This window comes from Haemaphysalis longicornis, unplaced genomic scaffold (genome assembly GCF_048455015.1).
Source record: "Haemaphysalis longicornis isolate Haplotype H1 unplaced genomic scaffold, Haemaphysalis longicornis Haplotype H1 scaffold_9, whole genome shotgun sequence".
Lineage (NCBI taxonomy): Eukaryota > Metazoa > Arthropoda > Arachnida > Ixodida > Ixodidae > Haemaphysalis > Haemaphysalis longicornis.
The window spans coordinates 8,150,838-8,174,680 of NW_027526460.1; the positions used below are offsets into that span (position 1 = coordinate 8,150,838).

At 49.6% G+C, this 23,843-nt stretch overlaps 1 protein-coding gene across 2 annotated transcripts in view; it reads right to left on the reverse strand.

Annotated features, from left to right (window-relative positions):
* LOC144152505 (RING finger protein 17-like) overlaps positions 1 to 23,843 on the reverse strand; it is an 80,675-nt gene that overhangs the window by 17,962 nt on the left and 38,870 nt on the right. For both annotated transcript variants that reach the window (XR_013319180.1, XM_077683790.1), the window contains exons 23-30: positions 22,324 to 22,562; positions 17,420 to 17,477; positions 17,202 to 17,322; positions 9,988 to 11,591; positions 7,522 to 7,691; positions 6,582 to 6,701; positions 6,153 to 6,239; positions 677 to 826 (exon numbers count right to left, since the gene is read on the reverse strand). Coding sequence is in view for 1 of the 2 variants with exons in the window: in XM_077683790.1 (XP_077539916.1) it covers positions 677 to 826; positions 6,153 to 6,239; positions 6,582 to 6,701; positions 7,522 to 7,691; positions 9,988 to 11,591; positions 17,202 to 17,322; positions 17,420 to 17,477; positions 22,324 to 22,562 (2,549 nt within the window). In the remaining variant the exon portion in view is untranslated. The remainder of the gene's footprint in view (positions 1 to 676; positions 827 to 6,152; positions 6,240 to 6,581; positions 6,702 to 7,521; positions 7,692 to 9,987; positions 11,592 to 17,201; positions 17,323 to 17,419; positions 17,478 to 22,323; positions 22,563 to 23,843) is intronic.

Below are 23,843 nucleotides of genomic sequence, written 5' to 3' on the forward strand. Positions count from 1 at the left end.
TGCTTTTCTCCCACTGATTTCAGATATGCCATTATTTTCTCAGTAGGTCAATTAGTTCCCAAGATAATTAGCACTAATTAGCCATTTTTAGTCAAGCAATAGACAAAACAGTGTTGGTCATAAAACTGTAATCTTTATATTTTCCAATACTATGAACCCTGGTGAGTGCAATAATCGAAGCAGTTTTTTGATGCATCGCTTGGAACTAATTTTACAGCTCGTTAAACTTTGGTGTTTGAAATGGGCACTCAAAATGGCTCCTTGCCACTGGTGCTACCAAAGTTTAATGAGCTGTAAAATTAGTTCCAAGCGATGCATCAAAAAACTGCTTCGATTATTGCACTCACCAGGGTTCATAGTATTGGAAAATATAAAGATTACAGTTTTATGACCAACACTGTTTTGTCTATTGCTTGACTAAAAATGGCTAATTAGTGCTAATTATCTTGGGAACTAATTGACCTACTGAGAAAATAATGGCATATCTGAAATCAGTGGGAGAAAAGCAGCAAGACTGACAAGTTCTACAAAGTTCACTAGAAAATTAAAAGAGGCTGTTTTAAGACCAGTGTCCCCCCTTAAACAAGTTCCTAGCCCACCCGTAGAGCAAGATTCCAATGGGAATTCCCGAGAAGGCCACGCAATTGGGCTTCCACTGCATTTCGCCAACACTCACTTCCCGGTGGTTCTCCTGCTGCTGTTGCTGCACTGGTGGTGCCTCAGGAAGCCTGTAGGCCAGGCCCATCTCAAGCAAAACGTCGTGCACTGCCACGCCGTCCGGCAAGAAGAGGTGCACTTGTGCTCGCGTGGTCTCAGTCGGTGGCTCCTGGAACAGCAAGACAACGCTCGGATGGCTGGAGGAGTGGCCAGGTCCGCAACCAAGGGCCCCACAGTGCTATGTAGTCAGGGCACCAATCGCCGAGACTAAGTTCTGTGCCCCAAAAGTGCCCTAAGGCATGCTCTTCTTGCTTGTAGGGACTACGTAGGTCCCCGTGGCTTCCGTATGGCGACGCTAGAATTAGCCGCCTGGTGTCACCAACAAGGAAGCCACGAGTACATGCACCCCCGTGCACGTGTAGCGCGCACTCCCCCTTCGGCGATCGCGGCGTGCGGAATGCCGGCCCCCTAGCAGCTGGCTCCTTCACCGGCACCCTCCTCCCCCTCTGGAGACCCTCCTCTCCCAACCGAGGTGCCGTCGGAATGTGGAGCTGCTCTGCTTAGGTCTTTTCGGTGGAGGCCCGGAACCGCGTGGGTCAGACGAGGGAACGGGTGTTCCTCGACCCCCAAGATGAGGCGAGTCCCCCACTAGGGGACGGGCCGAGTCATCGGCCACGGATGGCCTATCGAGCTCGTGGAGACTTCATCTCCAGCCCAAGCTCGGGACAGCCGGTCCTGTGCATATTCCATATTTTGACCGAGCAATAAGGAGTGGTTTGACAACATATACCTCTAGAACTTACATATGCAACAAGTTCATGACAACTCGAGAGTGTGTGATAGAGAGCGGCACTTTTTTTTTTTTTTTTTACAGATGTGCAACAATGGACCCTGTAACTCCGACAAAGCAAGTAAATTTTAAAAAATCACTGTTTAACCAACCAACCCCAAACAGAACAAAGGAGGGGTGGGAGTGGCCATCTTCAGCATTCAGTGCCTCAAGCTCAGGCTGAGAGATATTTGCACAGCAACTAGTAGATTATATAATACATATTGTTGGGAACATGTCTTGTTTATCTTTTGCTATCAGTGCCTGGCCACACCTGGCCATCTTATCCTTTTTGAGCTGAGCACAGGTTTGCACTTTTTGTGCCGGACGGCAAGCTTGAGAGAGAGAGACAGTTTCAGCTTGCCAAAACTAGCCTAGACTTTCCTTTCATCGACCATGTTTTCAGCCTAATTTGATGGTTCCGGAAATAGTTGGCAGTCAGCGCGACCACGAGCGGCGCTGTAAAGCGCTTCTCTGGGGCATCGGCTACTTGCACAGACTGGCTCTCGCTACAGTCTGCACACAAGTGTCCCATGCTTTGCACTTGCTTCACGATGACATGGTCTTGCGAGTGTTTAAGAAGTCCTGCACAAGCAATTCCCTGGATTGCACCGAGGACTTGCTGTGTGGGCGACAGCCAGCCAGAAGCAGTCGTCCGACGATATTTCAGACAGCCTTAACGAGTCATCTGAGATGAAACAAGTTAGAGTCCGATGTGCACCTAATTATTATATATATATATATAGAAATAAGAATTGGCAGTCAAGACAACCTCGGAAAGCAAAGGGGAGGATGTAGTACGTCAAGATAAAGAATTTGGAAAATAAGAAAGTGGAGAAAAAATGCCCGCCAGGTGGGATCCGAACCCACGACCTCCAGAATACCGGTCTGGTGCGATAACCACTACGCTACCGGCGGGGCTACCTTAGCCTCCACTTTCTGGGGTATTTATGTTCACGTGTTTTTTTTTTTTGTTTCCTGCGTTTGGGGGTCGTGGGTTCGGATCCCACCTGGCGGGCATTTTTTCTCCACTTTCTTATTTTCCAAATTCTTTATCTTGACGTACTACATCCTCCCCTTTGCTTTCCGAGGTTGTCTTGACTGCCAATTCTTATTTCTGTCTTATTTCAACGAGCCCCTCATTTCCTATTCTGATTATATATATATATATATATATATATATATATATATATATATATATATATATATATATATATATATATATATTTTTTTTTTTTTTTTTGCATTTTTCGGCTACAAGGTAAGGGGCTCGACCTATATTCCGGATCGACCGATATTCCGCATTATATGGTAGTTTTGGTTCCGAATAGCCTACTGTTTGTATAGGCACCTGCTGGATTTATACCAGTCTTCTAACCAGTATGGAAGTTTATTGAGCGAAGTGTTAGCAATTGAGATACCAATAACGTGGTTGGTACAAGCTCGGAGGCTGTGCTCATCATATACAGGGCACGGCGCCATAATCGCTTCATCCCGAAAGCAAACGTGGTTTCTACCTCGTATGATATTTGTAGGTGTAAACCAAATCAGAGACTGAGGAACAACACAGCCATTTCTCATTACTGCTCTTCTGTCATAAAAGGTCAGTACGGAGATAAGCGTCTGTTTCCATCACCTTTGCAGGTGTGTCAACATAACATGCTTCCTCAGCGTGGTCGTTTTTATTTTATTTTAAAGCGATCTTATTCGACACACACCCAAACGCACACGCTCATGCACACCGCTCTACGTATCGCGTATAGTAATTATTCCGAACGCTCTTTCGCAATACCGTATTTACTCGCGTAATCCTCGCACCCCTAATGTGAGCCACCAAAACTTGTATTTTTTGGTTCCTCGCATAATCCTCGCACCCCCAACTTTGCAGCGGCGAAAGTTGCCTGCCCACGAAACCCACATATGGTGCACGCGATCAAGGCGCTCTCCAACGCGTGCCCTCCCCCGCCGCCTCTCCGTTCGGCGGAGAGCGCTGTGTATCCAAGGCCATCCAGGTGCCCTAACAACCTGCATGGCTACTCCTTAACAGGCGCCCTAACACGCTACTCGCACTGTCCTTGAGCCGGTTTCGCGTGCGCGCAACTAGACGGTGTTCGCGCAGCCCGCTGTCGTGTCGTCGTGTCGCCGTCGTGGTCCCGTTGTTGAGCGGCAGCAGTCAGTGAGTCACTCGCGTCAGTGGTGGATAGCTCGCTGCCATTTTGAGAACTTTTTGATCTCGTGGTTTTGTGCTTGGTGCCGCTTCGCCATGGGGAAGAACGTCAGCTACACTGCCGCTTTCAAATTGAAAGCGATAGAGTACGCGATCCAACACGGCAAGCGTGCCGCAGGCAGGCACTTCGGTGTCACTGACTTCAACGTGCATTACTGGAGTAGGGCACACACATGACGACGACGAGATAGGGCCCGCACCAGAAAGCAAAGGCGGCAATTTCATGATCGCTGATCGACGAGAGACTGTTTACGTTGTAAATAATAAAATAAAAAGATATAGCTACTGTTGGCAACACTGAGCTTACATATACAAAAAACGACCGCTACATTTAGCGGGGTTGGCAGAAGGCAAATTGGCAACACTGTGCACCGGATTTTTTTCCCCCGCATAATTCTCGCACCCCTAACTTTGCATTGACTTTTCCGAAAAAAAAAAAAAGTGCGAGGATTATGCGAGTAAATACGGTACTTTTTTTTTTCTGCCCTTACTTGGCTCACAGTAAGACATGTGAAACCTTCCATTGACCGTTTCGGGGCATTCTTGCAAGCGGCGTCGTGTCAAACGCGGTGTTGCTTGCAAAAGCACCCCAGAGCAGCCCGAAACTGCCAAATGAAGATTTCAACAGCAACGGTGTGCGTGCCAGCGGTGACTCAGCGGGTGTTATTCAGAGGTATTCGTGGAGGTACTGCTGTTCAGGCAGCTCTCAGAGTGACCTGCCGCGGTGGCTCAGTGGCTCAGGCGTTGCGCTGCTGAGTACAAGGATGCGGGTTCAATTCCCGGCCGCAGCGGCCGCTTTTCTGATGGAGGGGAAAAGCGAAAACGGCTGTGTGTTCGAGATTTCGGCGCACATTAAAGATCCCCAGGTGGTAATTAATCCGGAGCCCTCCACTACAGCGCACCTCACAGCCTGTGAAGCGTTGGCGCGTTAAACCCCCACAATCAATCAATGATTTTGGTATAGTAGTGGAGCCGACTTTATTGAGGTCATCAGGACATTTCATTTCGACTTTTATGCAGCACAATTATTTGTTCTTTCCCTGAATGAGATTTGAACTCGAGGGAGTCCTTGCCCGTTTTAGTGCACGAATAAACAGTGTTTGCGCTGTACTGTGTCACTGGCCCAACACGGACACTGAAGCGGAACTTGTGGGGATCGGGACTTTCACGCAAACCCCTTTCTGGCCAGCTTCCCATCGCGGCCGGCATTGCACAATGCGCCTCGCTTGCGCGACGGGAACCATACGGGAGAGCGCCAGCGACCGGAGGGTTCGTTGTCGCCAGGGTGGAGGCATTGACCCTTTTCCCCTCTGCCTTACCCGAGAACCAGTTCTTCCTCTCCACTAGCGCCACCAAAAGGTGAGCTCTGGTGGGATGTAGCATGACGAGAGGACAGTCTCTTGCCTTGGGGATGTGTTAGTGCGCGGATGTTTCGGCGCGCTGGTCCGGACCTGGGGAACGCGCCACAAAGGGACGTGTCCGGGCGAGCTCAGAGACTGCACCCGCGCTCGCACATGCGGCGCCCCGCTGCTTCGGTATTCAATCGGTGAGTCGAACCATCTCGATCTCTAGTGTTGTTTAGTGCCTTGCTCCCTGTGTTACCGTTATGGCCTATGAATAATGCAGTGTATTTGATTTGCACGTTGCAATAAATGCTGCCATTGGTGTGTTGCCCTTGTCGCCCCTGCTATTGTCTGTCTCCGCAAACAACGGACCCATCCGCAGCCGGCGCTCGCAAGGCATGTTTGCTGAGCGCGGACTGCTGCGGGGTGGGAAATAACTAGTGTGTGAAATGTAGAATCCCACAAACTGGAGAACAGATTGTAAATAAATGAAATTCTCCTCAATGGAATCATAACCATCACAGTCAGCAACCACACACAAAACAGAATCAGAGTCGTTTCACGGCCGTCAGTGACCACAGTCCATACAGCAGCGACAACGCCAATTGAAGCCATGCGCATGCCACTAGAGCCCCTAAACGCTATCTAGTGGCTCTACATGGCACTATGTGCCACCTCTTTGGCCGACCACGGTGCAGCTTCCCCCCTTTCCCTGTTCAAGGTTGCGGAGAAGGCACAAAATGGCCCCCTCTTATACCACGACAGTACATTTGGAGCACTCTGGTGCGATTTTTATCAGATTGACACAAGAATTCTCGTTTGGTACAATTCGGCACATGAGTGGAATCATTGGACGTACTATCCATGTTGTCTAAAGGTGATAAGAACTGACATTAGCACGTTATAGTAACGTGGATTTATCTCCATGGAGGGACAGCGAGCATGTAGTAGACTGTTGACCATTAGAAGGGAAGTTGCACAGACAAAAATTTTGTGCATCTACTACATCTACAGTTAGCATACAAGGAATATAGGCGTATAGCCCAACAATAGGATCTCGAGGCAACTCGAGCCAGGCCCGCAAGCAAAAGCCCACCTTGACAACCAGGGAGCACCGTTTCTCCACCAACATGTAATGAAGGCCGTCCAGCGTTTTCAGGGGCCAAGTGTTGGTGCTCGAGAACTGGGGGAGAAAAAGAACATGTGGTCAGCTATGCATGCCCAACCAGCTGACAAGTCCCCCCCCCCTCTGCATTCCTGACACAAATCTTTCCTCTGTCCCAACTAGCTATAGTGAATTCACAAAGCAACTCGCATTCTGCTCCCATTCCTTGGCAAAATATAAAGCGATCTTTTCAATTTGTGATGAAAATAGAAGTGACAAGTGTAAAAGTGCACAATTATTGTGGCTGTTGTCAAAGAAAACCACTGCGCAGCATTACTAGGAAGGAATTTCGTTGTGTTACATGAAAAAGTACCAAAGGAGAGCGGCCCACCCCAGCAGCAGTGGTGAAACGAAACTTACCGGCTTCAAGCCATAGAGCTCAGCCTCAATGCATAGCACGGGCAGGTCCTCAAACATCAAGTCGGTGTAGATGTCGTCAGGATTCGCGTACTCTGATGTACCATAGTCGACAAACCGAACCTGCGGACGAAACAAGGGCACTGCTGGCTAAGACATCAGCAGCAAAACATACTTTCGGGCATAAGAAAAATTGCCCTCTGCAGATATCACTTATAGCACAAGCACACAGGCTTGCCGTAGCAAACATCTTCAACAGTAACACCGCATAAATCAGTGGAAAGCTTCTTTGCCTCAAAGCATCAGCAAAGAACATTTATACCAAAGAGCTTCTACATTTCGTTCATTTGTGTACACCTGCTAAGCGGGGGAGAAAGAGAAAAGGACAAATTTTCAGAGGCGTGCTAGTATATTCAAAAGTTCAAGTTCTTCATGAATAGCGCTTACTATTCGCTTTGATTCGCAGTGCACGCTTGCTACTCAAAGTATGTGACTTCTCTCAAACATTTAGTAATTACAAATAATAGAGCCCAATTGTAAATAAAGTAAAGGCATTAATAATACAGCATAAAATGGGAGAAATAAGAGTGACCACTTTTAGCATTCCTATTGTTGGCAGTCTCTGAGCTTGCTGCAGTTCCGCTTCTAAGTGACACCTGTGCGGTCAAACGGTTGCTCTATGCCACTCACACGGGCACGCTGCCTCTGGTGCACCCCCATGCAGCAGCTGCAAAACACAGCTGGCTCGCATTATGGCCTCTTCCCCTCCCTCTCTCCTCACTTCTTGGCCAATCCTGCTTTGATAGGGACAGCACATTGTGGTGATTAGTCGACCACAGGCGGCACGATGGCACCAAGTTCCTACCGACAACCCCTGCTGTAGAACCCCGAGACTTATTTCCCCTATGAGGACAGAGATTGACCACAGTGTCCAAAAAGGTACCTCGATGCCCTTCTCTGCGACACTTAGGATGACTGCTCGGTAGAACTTGAGATCTGCTGAGTAGCGGGCAATGCAGGCCTGTCCAATGTGCAGGGCGCGATGCACTGGCTTTGGCCGCTTGTCGTACGCCTCAAAGAGGGCCTCCTTGACAGTCTTGTACAGGTCGATATCTGCAATGGAGGGCAGGGATTGGCTCAGTGGCACGAGCCAATGCGAACAGACGCAAGGCATCGCAGGAAAGTCGGGCTGAATAAATTCTCTCAGTGCCCTGGCAGAGCTTTTCAAGACAAAGCAATACCCTTGTTACACATCAGCGCGCCACTACACTGTTCGCGCGTGCTGCAAATTTTGCATAGAGCTCCGGTGCCGTGTAAGAAAGCCTTCCTTCCTAAGACAGGCTACAACATGCTGGAGAATGGCCACCCGTGGGCGCCTTGCTGTCAGTGACTCAACCTCAGCAGGTCCTGCAACCATGATCTCCTCTTCCCCCTCTCTCACTCAATGAGCACCGCTTCTACTGGCCTTCACGAACTATGGAAAGAATGTTGGTGTGTGTCTGTATTGCGTTCAGGCCGCGTGCAAAAGCACCAAGAGAACTGTTTGACTGTTAGCGCTTTGGGGATAAATAGACAGTCCTTCTAAGTGGAGAACGCATTTTCTTGACAGCCTCATATCCAGCTGTTGCCCTGTTCGAGCCCTGCTGTAAGCTTGTCCGGAAGCATGCTGTTCCAGTATCATCATCGTTCCTCTCGCCATGCTAAGTTTGCCAGTTGAGTTTGCCTTCAGCCTTTTGTCGTCATCACCAAGGCAGCAGCTTCTGCTGGCCACTCAACCACCACACTACCACACGACGGAGGCAACGGAGCCCGTTTCAGGGATGCCTTCTCAAATGTAACACCTTGGATGCGCAATTGTATTTATGTTCTACCATGGACGATATTTTCATTTGCGTGTTTTGCAGCTTCAAAAATATTCCACCCATCCAAAAAAAAAAAAAAAAAGTTGTGCGAAAGAGCGTGTGCATGCGTGCGCGTGAACGCACAGATGCGTGCGTACAGTGAAACCTTGTTCATTCAGACTGCAAAAGGAAGCCATCTCAGTTCCTCAGTTCAATGAAAGTTTGATTATTATGAAAGAATAAAAACAACAGTACACAGGAACTGGGAAGCAGTTGGGCATGCCAACAATTTTATGCTTGAATTTGATCAAACCTTGAGGCGATTGCAGTCTGCTGTTGTCCTTGAAGGCGAAACGAGAGCTTGCACACACGCCACGGGGGTGTCAGATTGGCTCTACCCAATGTTACTTCCCCTCTCAGTTCCATTCTCAGTAGTTCTATTTATCCACGGTGGAATTTTCAAATAAATTCCACCATGGATAATTTGACTTCACATTTAGCTGTGTGTGACTGTGTATGAGCATGCGTGCACGTATGCAGGTGTGTAAAATTGGCAAGAGGTTCTGGTGGGCCAGGTGATTGTGTAGTGGAGCAGCACTACCTCCTAGCTGGTGTTGTAAACAATACCATTGTGGCACAATTCAAGTTGTCCCAGAACACAAAAAGGTTGCCAATGATGCTTACAAATGCTACCTTTTCAAACGAAGCTTGTACTGGGTGACCTGTACCACTGGCACTGGCGGCGGCATACGCTAAAATGCCTAGCAGCAAAGTAAAAAAACTTCATCCACATGCTCTAGTAGTGATAATGACGACGACGACGCCCAAGGTGCTTCTAATGTACCCACTTGAGAAGAATGGTGAGGAATAAAGTGTTAACACATGCCAAGGCAATTGCGAAGGTAGCGTTGCTTTTCGATTTCGGCACAACTGTTTTGGTTTAATTTTAGTTTAATTTAGTTTAGTTTAGTTTAGTTTAGTTTGGTTTAATAACAGTTTAATTTTGGTTATTTTCACTGAGGTCAAGCTCCGTGTGCACCCGTTTCCGGGGGAAGGGGTTGTAATTTTTATTAAGTTTACATTGCAAGCAGCTTCTTGGTTTCCAGCTAATGAGTTTGTTTTGCACAGTTATTCTGTTGTATCATAATATGTATTTCGTTCCTTACCATTTTAACTTAAAAATGCAGCTTTGCATTTCATTTCCTAGATGTTTTAATGTGTCTAAAAATTTGCCCCTCAAACCTGCATTACAAATATTTAGGTGACAAATCTCCACCAGCTTTACCAATGCATCCAGGATTGAAGCTCCGCAAGACATGAGTGCACTCTACGGACTATGGCCGATGTGCCATTCTTAATGCAGCCGGCTGGAATCAGTGCAGCTGGGACAGCACAGGTAATAAACTGCCAGTGCTCCGGAAGGATTGGTATGCAGCCACTGCTCAAGCCGTGAAACTGGGGAAACCCCTTGAGTGCTTTGTTTCTGAGATGACGGGCAGGCCTTTCGTCTGACACAAGCTTTACGGAACATCCTAGCATGCAGAAGATGCGAATGTAAATTGCCTTACCTTTCCCAAGTACCTGGGCATAGATCACAGCATCTTCGTCTATGTGCGATGGCATCACAAGCATCTGCTTCTCCTTGGGAAACGATCGGGGCTTCCACATAAAGCTCCCCTGGTCTTCTTGGATAACAAACAAATCAACTGGGTTCCTGTCACCATCTCCAGCTGGGAACTCACTACTAAATGAGTGTGTTCCATTCGCTACTTCTCTTTGCTCTCCATCCTCAGTCACTGCACTACTAGCGACCTGAAAATGGTCACCTTGCGGGTGCACTGGCTCTGCACAACCTCCATGCACCGCTACAGAATTCTCGGGCTCCACTGCCTCTGCACTTTCTGGCTGCTCTGCTCCTGCACATTTCGGCTGCACTTTTTCTGTGCCGTCTAACTGTACAGCCTCTGCGCTATGTGGCTGCACTGGCTCTGTGCATTGTGGCTGCACTGCCTCTGTGCATTGTGGCTGCGTTGCCTCACAGTCTGCCACCTTCCCGCCTCCAGGTGGAGAGGAGTTTGGTCCCTCTGACTTGTCATCCTCATCTCCCGTCTCGGTTGACGACCCCCCAGGAGCCCCTTCCTGAAGACTGACACGGCACTCTTCTTTGGCTGGCTCAGGTGCTGGCTCATCTGGCACGCTATCAGGGACCGTAGGCTTGGGGTCAGCTAAGCTCGGAATGCCACTGCCCCGTGCTGATGTCTCCATCTCGGGTGGTGCGCATTTCGACTTGAGGCTCGCTTCCTTGGTGCTTCTCTTCAAAACAAAGCCGTAGCCCATGTCCCTGAGCTTCGTCCTGGCGCTCCGGTACTCCTTACGCATGGGCTCCAAAGCGCCGGGCTCGATGACTTCTTCGATGACGACGTCGACGGGGAGGGATCCGTCCACCGCCTCCCCCATGTGCACCACAAAGACCCTGTTCTTGGTTGACAGGAGCTCCACAAAGCACTCCTCGGCCGTCTTGCACCACCGCTGGCTTCCCCCCGCAGGGATCATGTCGGCCAGGTGGCAGGGCCGCGCAAACGGCGGGGTCAGCGTCAGCTCCAGCGGAAGTGGGGACAGGTCGCCCACCGGAATGTCAGCGTGCTTGCCGCTGTCCACCAGCCACACCGTGATCGCCTCCTCCGCCACGGAGACCACTATGCCGCGCACCCGCTGGCGGCCGAGCTTGGCGGCACACCACTGGCCGCCCACCCAGGGCACCTGGCCGTCCCCTGCACCACGGGAGCCCCCCACATCGTCCCAGGCGCTCTGCAGCTGCTTGTGCAGCTTCTCGAAGCTCTTGCGCTCGTCCAGCATGCGCACGTAGAACTTGACCGGTGACTCCACGTGTGTCACCTGCACAGGCACGTACTCCTCCTTGGGCCGGTCCGGCTCGGGGGGCGGGGCGGCCTTGGGGGGCTCAGTCAAGTGCGCGTCCAGGGTGGCTAGCATGCCGCTCACCGAGCTCGGCTTGGGAGGGTTGCTCGACGGCAGCCGGCTCTGCACAGTGGCAGCAGCCAGGCGCTTGTGCTGCTTGCTGATCATGACGGTCTCCTCTATGGCCTCAACGAGTGAAGTCCTCTGGTGCGGTGGGAGCTGGGCCCTGAGGCTGGGCACATTCTCCATCAGTGACCTGCAAACAGGCTCAAGTTGAGGCTCAATGTTTGTGACTGCACCTGGGCTGTGAAACGTGCAGTGGAGGGACTGTGCGCCTTCAACTTCAATCGCAGGCTTAACGCACTATAGCTCCACCTGGGCTAGGAGATGCACAGTGGAGAGGAGATACAAGGTTAGAAACCTTGAGGACCTTTAAAGGAGCCACGAAGACAAAATACAAGTAGTTTTCAAAAGATTTAGCATTTTATACAGTCGAACCCAGAGATATCGAACTACAAGAGGATTGGGCCCACAAGCTGGTGCACCAGCTAGCTGCCACCCAGAGCAGGGGATGCATGAGCAAATGTCCACACACAACAAACGCACAAAAGGCACAGCGGGATAAGTGGGTAGAGGGGGCCCAAGACTCCAAGGCAGTACTAAGGGGTCCAGTGGACTGAGATGGCATGTGCCAGGAGTGCCAACTCAGTCCCATCTTGGGGAAGTGGGCTCCGTGGGGTCAGGGCGGCAGAAAGGAAACTCGATGCCAATACATCATCACCAAGTTTCGGTGACAGATTGATAGTTCGATATATTGATAATACGAAATACAGTAGAGCACTGACAGTACGACTTTCAAGAGACGGCGCGAAGGGATGCCGCCCTAGTAGATGGTCTTACACGACAGGTGGGCTAAGAACTTACCTATTTAAATTACTACATTTAGCCCCTTCTCATGTAATTCATGAGCCTCTAGCTGAAATCCCAAGCTTTTAAATAAAAAAGAAAGAAAGGTTCAGGAGGGTGCCTTCACTTCACCTCCTCTGGCGATCAAAGCCATCACATATTTTCTCTCGCGCGGCGCAAACCAAGTACGAAACAAACACTTTTCACGGCAGCCGTGTCCAATAGTAGTCACTGCCTCGCGCGCTCGCTCTGGCTCAAACTTAAAGGGACACTAAAGACAAAACCAAAGTTAGTTTAAGTATATAGGCTGGCGCTGGCATCCCCGGAAAACGAACATACCATTCTCTGGGGCAGTACCTTGAAAATAGTCGCTTAAATAATAAAGAAATGAAGCTATCAGCCGCCAAGCAGAGATGACGTAAACGGCAGCTGAGCGGATGTGTGAAGAGTCACGTGATTAACAAAAGTTGCCCGTCAGCCTTCCATTGTTGCACTCTACTGTAGACAAAAATTTGCATCTGATAGAACAAGTTTCTTGCTCCCTCACGTAGCACTCTCTGGCCAAACGAAGCTTTGCACCCAGGCCGGCGGCCAAAGCTGTGTGTGTGTGTGTGTGTGTGTGTGTGTGTGTGTGTGTGTGTGTGTGTGTGTGTGTGTGTGTGTGTGTGTGTGTGTGTGTGTGTGTGTGTGTGTGTGTGTGTGTGTGTGTGTGTGTGTGTGTGTGTGTGTGTGTGTGTGTGTGTGTGTGTGTGTGTGTGTGTGTGTGTGTGTGTGTGTGTGTGTGTGTGTGTGTGTGTGTGTGTGTGTGTGTGTGTGTGTGTGTGTGTGTGTGTGTGTGTGTGTGTGTGTGTGTGTGTGTGTGTGTGTGTGTGTGTGTGTGTGTGTGTGTGTGTGTGTGTGTGTGTGTGTGTGTGTGTGTGTGTGTGTGTGTGTGTGTGTGTGTGTGTGTGTGTGTGTGTGTGTGTGTGTGTGTGTGTGTGTGTGTGTGTGTGTGTGTGTGTGTGTGTGTGTGTGTGTGTGTGTGTGTGTGTGTGTGTGTGTGTGTGTGTGTGTGTGTGTGTGTGTGTGTGTGTGTGTGTGTGTGTGTGTGTGTGTGTGTGTGTGTGTGTGTGTGTGTGTGTGTGTGTGTGTGTGTGTGTGTGTGTGTGTGTGTGTGTGTGTGTGTGTGTGTGTGTGTGTGTGTGTGTGTGTGTGTGTGTGTGTGTGTGTGTGTGTGTGTGTGTGTGTGTGTGTGTGTGTGTGTGTGTGTGTGTGTGTGTGTGTGTGTGTGTGTGTGTGTGTGTGTGTGTGTGTGTGTGTGTGTGTGTGTGTGTGTGTGTGTGTGTGTGTGTGTGTGTGTGTGTGTGTGTGTGTGTGTGTGTGTGTGTGTGTGTGTGTGTGTGTGTGTGTGTGTGTGTGTGTGTGTGTGTGTGTGTGTGTGTGTGTGTGTGTGTGTGTGTGTGTGTGTGTGTGTGTGTGTGTGTGTTGTGGTTGCGTTTGCTTCGTGATGAAATGCGACAGCGAGCTCTAGCGATTGGAGTGTGCTTACTATGTGGAATCACCACTGGCAACGATTCAACCCACACCGGGTGCGTAAAGTGTGCGCGTTTTTTTTTTTTTAAAACCTTCTCGGCTTGCGTGAAAGTGAAATGACTTGCTCACCCCCGCAAATCACAAGAAGCGAGTGCTACTTTTACGATGAACAAGACACAATCGATAGCCTGTTAATTTTGCGCTTCGGCCTCAAACTGCTCTGTTTGTTCGAAACCATTTCTTGATTGTCTTGAAGTTGAATAAAATGTGTGGGTCAAACCGCGTCTTTCGATTCAGGGAATTGTGTGCTGCTATGCTTCCACTATGGTGCGTACTTAGGCAAAATGATTGATATTTGTATCTTCTTATGCACATTTTTCATTCCATACTGGCGCCAAGGCATTTGTTAGTATAGAGGTTTGGGCAGTTGTAAAATCTCTAGGCACACTTCTGGCGGACGGGCTATTAGGCAACTTGCTTTGCAAAACATTCAAAAGATGGCTGAATAAGCGTTACCATATCGCAACAGAAAATTGGCGAAACGTGCTACCAAAACTCACGTCGCGGTGCCGACGTAGCGGGCTGCAAAAATTTAGCATTGCATGCTGTTACAAGTTAAACTAAAAGATGGCACCACACCGTTATGCTGAGTGCTTCATAGTGACTAAAACACGATTATTCATAATGAGAATGAAAATCAAAAGAGCGCCCCTGTCGTCGTTCGTGCTGCAGTTGTGCTGTCCGATAGACGTTTTGTAGGTAAAGTAAAGGCCACGTGGCACATTCACATTGTTGAACTTCTACCTCATGTCCCATGAGGTACCAAGATCGACGCAGAGAGAGTGGCAATTAACAAAAGTATAGGCGGGCAAGTATGCGCTGAGTGCGTGACAAATGGCTACTGCGGCCGCGATGGTTCACTCGGTAAGTTTTAGCTTTCCTGCTAGACCACACCACTGTCTCACTCCCTTTCAGAAACCGATGACGTCGCGCGAAACGCCATGAAAGGGCGCGAGGAATGAAATGCGTTTTTCAACTGGTAATTTCTCGGCGATTATAGCATCTTTCGCCACCGAATAAACGCTGACAGGGCTTCGGGGCAGTTGAACTTTCGTCTGAGCCCAACGTGCTAATTGCCTTCAGTGTCCCTTTAACAAGGGCAAAGCGATGCACACTTTACGGATTATCAACAGCAGCTCAAGGCACACGAACGGATCGGTCAGCTAACCACTTGCAGTAAGTTCATTTCACAGGCGATTTTGTTCGAACCGGGTGCGCTTAGCGTCAGCAACATTTTAAATAAAGTGTTACTCCTCCTCCTACCCTTCCTCATCCGCACATGGAGAACGGTAGATTAGAAGGTCAGGCGGGTCCTCAGCCCCCTGCAGTGCAGCTTGTTCCTTCTGCTGCTTCTAACAAAGGGACTTTAGCTGCTTCCTGTTGGGTATATTGCTTGCAGAAGCTCGGACGCTCACTGTCGCAGGTTATTGACTTCGCTAATTGCGCACCAATGCTTTTCGAAAACGCAACTGAAAGCATGATGGCTGACAATAGTGAGGGAAGCAGCCAGCCTGGCAGTGTATACAAGCTGTAGTCTGTTTTTATATACGATCAGCTCACGGAAAGCTTTGATTTACATTTATTTCACATGCTTAAACACTTAGGAACTGTTTATTTCAGGAGAACATCTATAAATGCTTCTCCAATGCGCTCTCGTCGTTCACCACTTTTGTGACGCCACAAACCGTAGTACACAAAGGCATAAGGGGCGTCATCCCGTGTTTTTACGTTTATGGCGTTTTCTACCATACTAAACTGCTGGTTGCGAAACTGGTGTACTATTTATATTCCTGACACCATAATCCATCGATACAGGTAAACTTCTTTCCACCCTTCAGTGTCCCTTTAACGCACCTAAAACATGCAAGACAATGAATATTGCCCGACATCAGAAATGGCGTAGACAGGTGCCGAGCGCCTGAAAGTGATCTGCTGCACAGGACAAATCAGATTGCACAATTTATTTTGTGTGGTAACCAGTCGGTTGGCATAGAGTTACACTAACTGCTGCTATATTTCCACGTTCGTTCCATTGTTTACCCCAACATGCTTACTGCTATAAAAACAATATGGACCAAATTTAAGCGTAAGCAGCTAGTTCTGTAAGCTCCTAACCCCTGTTTAATCTGCGTTGGACTTTGTCAGCCTCAACCAATTGCAACCAGCGGTCCATAATACATCGTAAGCTCAGTGTGGAAAGGAAGCTGGTGAGTCGCATGCCTAATCTGTTTTCCTAATTATATAGCTTATTTTGAGCAAAGTATGCACTAAAAGTGGTGTCAGTTTGATTAAAACGAGGCAACCTTTTGAATGGAAAACACTTGCATTTTGTCTTCATGGCCATTTATACATATGCCGAAATCATGACGCCCGAGCGTTTTCGTTTTTCACCTTCATACGAAACAACTGTCTCAGCTGCAATGAAGCACAAGTATCATTCCTATTTCTCATGGGAAAAAAAAAAAAAAAAAGACTACGGTTAGCCCCCAAAGAAGGAAATACAAACTACGAGGTCTGAGAAAAAACAAATCATTTCTCTTGGGCATCAAATTTCAAATGACAGAAGTGACTTCCAAAACTCTTTGCTCTGTTGTTCCAAGTAGAGACGTTTCCCCTAACTAGAACGTTTTCTTGCGAATGATGCCCCAAGGAAAGAATTATTGTGAAAGACCTATAGATAGATGTGGATATTTACAGGCAAAGGAACAGCTGCAAACCACTTTCAGCCCTGTGAAACATGCGCAACATCATATCACGCATTTTTGGTGCTTGTTAGAAAGATTTAGACAAGTTGAATAAAGTTCGTGAGAAACCTTAGGAGAATATCAATATGCATCCCTAGACTAGCACCACTATTTTCCTTTGTGCCGTTTGCCTTTTCTTTCACGCTGCCAGTGACAAGCCCTGCTCAGAGAACTTGTGCAAGTGCAAGGCTCTGCTCTCACTCATGCCACCTTGAAAAGGTTCACGAAGGAAGATAAAGCAAATCTCTATAATTTTAACGTCGAGTGAGTACCGTCCCAGGGCACTACACGCATTCCCAGTGTTGTCCAATCTGGCTTTCTCACCTAGTGCTGCTTCTGGCCCAACTTCACTCTCCCCAACCTAACCTAACTAAAAAAGGAAATGATAACTTAAACCTTCAGAAACTGAAAACTAACCTGAAAAGCAAAATTCACTACAATGAAAACTATGAAAAAGATTGGATAAAGATGAGAAGTGGCGAACAGAGTACTCAGACTTGAGCCGTTCCTATCAGATGGCATTACAACCATGGCTGTAACATCGCTGGACGACACTTTAAAGCCTACGTAAATGTAAGCCCAATCCCAGCATGCTCTAGGCGGGTAATGTGCCCCGGTGAAGAGGTGAAGTGCCAAGGGCTCACAGAGGTCCGGTGCTGTTTGCGAGGCCTTCCTTGACTAGGAGCGCATTGATGCAGACGTCCACCTCGTTCTTTCCCGGCATGTACAGCGCCACCTTCGTGTATTCGCTGCCTCCGCTGCTACCTGCGGGTCAGGGCCAAAGGCAGGGGGAGGGAAAGGTGTTGGTTTTGGGAAGAACCAGCATTCACGGACAGCAGAAACAGGACTGGGCCCTCCTTACCGTGAACTTTCATTATCAGCCGGTGGGTCGAGGTCACTTCGACTAGTCGTTCCTTGGCCTTTCGAAAGGGAGAAAAATTTGCACAACATTAGCTGGACTGCCAGCGCTGCTATGGTGCAAGTGTCAATACGTTGGCCCTGTCCCGTTCATTAGTAACAACCTTGCTGTTTCTAAACAGTAGCAGGCTTTTTACTTGAGGCTGTGCGGTACTGCGTAAGGTTCACCTTGAACTGCTGGGATACCCGCCACTGCCACAAAATGCCGAGCGAATAGTTGGGGCTTTACATTAAAACCACGAAGACAAAATAAAGGTTTGGTTCATTAAAAAAGGCTGCTTCGTCCCAGTAAAAACGATGTCAACCTTGTCTCAAACCTTGAAGAAATGATGGAGATAGTAAGGGCAACATATGAGCCAGCGGAGACGCCCCAGCAACTTTCTAGCGATTTTTCTGCGGCATCACAGAATCTAGTTGGCGTGATTGGCAGCTGCAGAACTAAGCCCCCACACCAGAAAACATGACTGGGTGACTGTAGCGGGGCCTGTAGTTCCATTTCATTGTATCGCTTGGATGATAACGTACAGTTAACACACTGGTGGCTGTATTTTAGTGCTGGTTTATATTGCGTCACTCCAGCCCATGACACACCATTGCAGCGCGATATTTGGAAATTTTTCAATACAGTGTGCAACATTTATAACGTAACCACTTAGGGCTCATTCACACAGCTGTCACCTTCTCTGTCACGGCACCGTCATGTCAAAAAACCGCGACAGAGACGCAACAGAGTAGCGTTTGTACTGGAGCTCTCCGCCAGAGTACAGGGTCGTTTGCCTAGTGATCAGTTTAGCCTAGAATTGAGTGTGCTTAATCTTGAAGTTTTCTGATTGGCTGGTTTATGTGGGTTAGGTTAGGTTAGGTGGGTTAGAGAAATGTAGAGCTCGGTCAGCTTCCCGTCACCCGCACTGTCTTCGGTGAGAAATCGCCTGAGAAACCATCACCCATGACGGAAGACTGTGACGTGACGGTGACACGACGGGGTGAAAGACAGCTGTATGAATGATGCTTTATACTGTGGGACCGGACATAATGCGGGTTTTTCTGACTACTAGTAGGCCTCCCAAAGTCCCCAATGCAGCCTCCCGGTTGCCCAGAGCACAATGCCGCTTATAGTGCAGTTTTTTGGAGGTCCCACTGATCGACCGACGCAGCTGGGGCATCGTTTTAGGGTCACAAGAAAGAAAAAAAAAGGTAAGGAAGGGGGGGACGGAATTGGCCATTCGACGCAGCACACTTTCTGCTCTCCTCTAACTTCGACACACGAAGGCACCCTTTAGTTCGCGTGTTCCGTTTGTACCCACATGATAAACACAACTGCCCTTGCTTGCGAGAGACAGACGAGAGCAGGATGGAGGGGCTTTAGCTTGAGGCACTTCGGAAGACAGCCAGCCGGAAGGCAGCAATAACCCGCCAAAGAACAGCGAGTGCAAGCACAGCACCAGTAAGCGCAACTCAAGCAACCATTGACAAAAAAATTCCCGCGCCTTCCCGCGAGGGGAACACGAGTAAATGCAGAGCATTGGGGCCTCAGTTCGGCGGCGTATGCGCGCCGCTTCGCGGCCTTGTCTTCTGCTGTCGATGACGTTGCCTCTCGTGCACGAAGTGCGGTGTCGGCGGCACGCTTCAATCGCTTGCGTTCGGCGTCGTACACGTGCCGTTTCGCGGCCTTGTCTTCCGCATTTGACGACGACGACGGTTCCGATGTGGAGGAGGTAACGGGGTCTTCAACGTGTGCTGGGACGCTGATGTTGGCGCGCGCGTGCCTCAGTACTGGTTGAAGGCAGTGTTGCTTCCATCGCTTCTTCCGTGATGCTGGAGTAGCAGACGCGAGTAAACGTGGGAGCGGGCGTCAACCAAGGAAGGAAGGAGCAACGCAGTGACAAGCAGCGAGCGGCCTTCCACGCCCTACCGCGCTGCTATCACGCACCTGTTACGCCGAGACCGCGACGGAGCGAACGGGCTGACTACGACGCATGCGCGCGCCAGCTGCTGTTGAGAGAGAGGAGGGAAGGAGGAGAGGCGCACCTGCTGCGGACGCGGAGCTGTGGACGCCGTCCGACGCAGGAAGAGGCGAGGCTAAGAAATGCTCTGCATTTAAAATGATGATAGCACGGCCTTCCCATCCCTAATGCCTCCGGCTGTTTTCTCCGTTTCAGCAACACACCACCAGCTCGGGCAGCTCATCACACAGCCAAGTAAGGCCAATCCGCGTGCAAAGCCAGCATGGCCATCAGCGCTCGTCAGCCAGGCCAGATCTGAAGGATAGTCTTCGACGTTGCATGTGGGAATATTCCTGTGATTACAAGGTGACATTCTATGAGAGCGCTGCTGGAACTGATCGATGGCAACAAAGCAGCCAAGAAAAAGGCAGCACTTGGGAACGTAACAGTGGGCTTCTACTGCACAAGGTTGGTCAGAGTTAGAGGTTTTGATTGATTGATTGATTGATTGATTGATTGATTGTGGAGTTTAACGTGCCGAAGCAAAGCAGTCAATGAGGTGCGCCATAGTGGAGGGCTCCGGATCAATTTTCACCACCTGGGGATCTTTAATGTGTCCCCAAATCTCGTACACAAGGGCGTTTTTGCTTTTTGCCTCCATCAGAAAAGCGGCCGCTGCGGCCAAGAATCGAACCCGCGACCTTGTGCTCAGCAGCACAACGCCTTAGCCACCGAACCACCGGGGTAAGTTAAAACGGAGGAGGGCAATAATACATTCAGCAACGATGATGATGGAGAGTGAACCAAGCAGGCTCAAGGCTAATTAGTGCATCTTAGTTTTGTTGCTGCTCCTCTCCTTGCTTATTTTGGCCTGCTTACAATTCCAAGACATTTGCCCCTGGATTTTAGTGGTTAGCTTGTATAACTGGGAACAGCCTAGATTCTAGTAAGTATGGTAAAGTGGAATCTCGATGATATGATTATAGCTGACACGATTTTTGGGATGATAGGAATTTCTGAGATTTCCTGGTGAAATTGCACTGTTCGCAATGGGAAAAATTTCGGTTGTAATGAACGGACCTGCACAACCCGGCGGATGATACGAATGGGGGCACCCAACTGCCGCGCGAACAAGCGAAGGTGACAAACGGGCTCTCTCCCCCCTCTTTGTCGTTCTTTTTCCAGGAAAGGTCAGGCTGTTGCTTTCTGCTCACAAAAACAAGCCACGCACGCCACAGGTGCACTGACACTGCCGTGGAACCCCCCGTACGCTGCGCGAGGCATGGCCAACGGCGGCCGGCGGCAGCAACAGGGTGGTGGCTTCGGCTGCAAGGTGGTGTGGGGCGCTCGAGCGACCACTTCTAACCACTCTTTAAATTGCCACTCAAGCCACACACTAAATTGCTTGTGTAGTAAAGGAACTGGCAAGGTGGGCGAAAATGGTACTATAAAACATCATCCGTGCCGCTACTGAAAGTGCCCATGAAATTGTTGCGGGGTGGTAAACCTAGAGTTCCTGTATATAGCTCCCGCAGGGAGCTAAGAGTTGCACGACCCTTCTCCACGCGCCGCCGTGACGACGTCACTCCGGTTATCCATGCCGCGCAGAGAAGCCCCCACTACGGCTGCGCCGCAGCCGCCGACGCAAGCGGCCCCGCGCCCCGCCCAGGAACGGCAGCAGCACCAGCGTGAGCAACATCGCAGGAATCCAGCGTAGCCGCCGTAAGTTGCCGCCGACCGAAGCACGTCGGCCGTTGTTGAAAGCGTGGCGCCGAGGTTCCTACACTCGCGACGGGTGGCTTTCCCGCACTAATCCAGATAACAAGATGGCAGACGGTCGCGCAACTCTTAGCTCCCTGCGGGAGCTATATAGAGGAACTCTAGGTAAACCTAAACATCTCTGGTGGGGCCAGCCGACTGGAGCGCTTTGAAACTGCCTCCATAAGGCACGCACCTCCACATTGGTGCAAATTGTCAAGCTCCTCCCACTGCTGCACACGTCGCCCATCATTTTCTGCCGCAGGCGTGGAATCGTCGACACGGGCCACGGAGCAAGAATATATAGGAGGCGAAACGGCCCATCGTGATAAGCGCGGGCGAGCGACCCAATGTCGCAATGAAAACCTGCAAAGCTTCGTTGCTGCGACGATGAAGGAGAGGGTAGCAACACCTGATGGACGAAATGATAGTGGCCACACTTCTTTCCGTGGCTGGGCAGTGCTATGCCGAAAGTAGCAGCCCCACAGTTTCTTCACCCGCGGCAGATGCCACTAGCTTACACTATGAAAAGTGCTTGTGACATTATCTGGCCACGTTAGGAAGTCTCATTTCCCCTCCTATATTGTTCTTGTTCCGTGACACGAGCATGAAAAAAATCACACGTGTAACGCCTATGTGCACGAATTGCGTGCAAAAACGTGCCATGCGGTTCCGGCCTTTACTGTTCCACCGTGTAGTTGTCTTGGGCACTGCGACTGAGGTGACAAAAGTCCAGAAAGGACTGTTTGGCGACATGGAGATTAAAATAAGCAGAAAAACATCAGGGGTTTCTTCACGTGAAATTAAGATAAGAAATAAACGAAAACTTTTTTTAGTGATCACTTTTTTAATCTGTGCTGGTTCATATGAATTTCGAATGTGAATGTTTTTCATAGCCCCGCAAGATTCCTATCATCGAGATTCTACTGTACATGCCCCCACTGTGAAAGCTTGACTGCACCAGCCAACAGCAGCTCAAGAAAGCACACAACAGAGTGAGCACAACCTGCCACAGCTTGGCCAACCCTTACACAAAACTTACGCAGCACACTCTCTCGCCCACACCTTCGCAGTCACTGCCGATGCCAGCTACACCCTGCCCACACCCCCGACTGGGCACCCTCGCGACAGGGCCAGCGGGACCCACCGCATCAGACCACGCGCCGTCGTCGGAGGCGGCCACCACGTCAGCCAGCCGCACGGGCAGGGCCTGCACGGGCAGCTGCATGAACTGCTCGGGCATGCGGCGCAGCGACCGGGCAGGCACCATCTCCTCGTTGCCGTAGTCCACGTAGACCACCTGCACCCGCGACTCCGAGGGCACACCGACGATCCGGGCCCGATACCACATCCGATCCGATGGGAACAGCGACAGGCAGGGCAGGCCTGCAACAGGGGGGACATGCTGCTTCTGCGTGCACTCTCCCCTACCGAGTGGAGCTCACAGGGTGCGCAGACAGGCAGGAAATCATGAACGACACACGTAACGTTTAAATTCAAAACTTGGTCACACCATTTAGCAAATAATATACCCGGCCGCAAGTCCCCACACCATCACACCGTACACAAGTGCTGTAACATCTAAAAATGCATGCACCTCCACTAGGTTCCCAGCAAGTTCCGAAACGCACGACCCACTCTTCCTTTCCTGAACTTGATGCATGCAATCCTTTGTGCCCTTAGAAACCTTCAATGTCACAGTGTGGCTGCTTCACTCAAGCTCACACCTTTTATTCCAGCCGTAAAGGGACACTGAAGGCAAAAGGATTACATGTGAGGTAGCATTTGGTGACAGAGGCGGTGCGTACGTGCACGACGCATGGGTGGCATTCCTGGAGTCTCGTCGAGGTTCCGTGGGGCAGGCGTTGCACCAGCGGTGGCATTGTTGGTTGCCAGGCAATGCAAGGCATTCCTTAAGGTTTTTACCGGTTCTTTTTTTTTATTTTTTGCTAAAGCCACTAAGGCGAGGCATGCGCTCATTTTGCTAAAGTGAGGCATGCGCTCATGAGCGCTCGGCATTTTCTTGGTATTTTTAACCCATTTTGCAACACTCATTACAGCCAACTACAACAACTCCACTGTTAATTAAATGGAAATTTTTGTGGTGTCATGTCTGAACGTTTAAAAAGATAAAAGCTAGATGCAATAAGATACAGGTGAGCAACAAGGCATTGGCTGTGCCATTTACGCTAGCGATGCGCTTCTCTTGTGACAGATTGTCAATAGCGATAAGCAGACGCAGCGGTCATCACTTGTCGTGCCGGAACCAACAGGTTTGTCATCTGCCCTGTTGCCTTTTAGGTGGCAGCACGAGTAAGGCAGTTTGCGCGCGGAATGTTTGGGAGCAATAAAATCAAGACGTGCAAGCCAGCACGTCACGTGTTTTTTGCATTTCATGGGCACCTTCAATAAGCAAAGAACATTATTACTTAATGAATACATAGACAGACGCCCTGCAACTTCCTAATTGGGATTTCTTGCCTAGCTTCGTTGGTTCAAAAAATGGCTAAAAAAGAGACTGATCACCTAATTAAACAAAATACAAAAAATAGCGCGAGAAACTACATACAAAAGTGAGCAACGTGCATTTGGTTGTGTCGTTGTGGAATGCATAGACATATTTTTAAACTCTGGCTAAAGTTAGGTGAAACACCCTGCACAACGTGA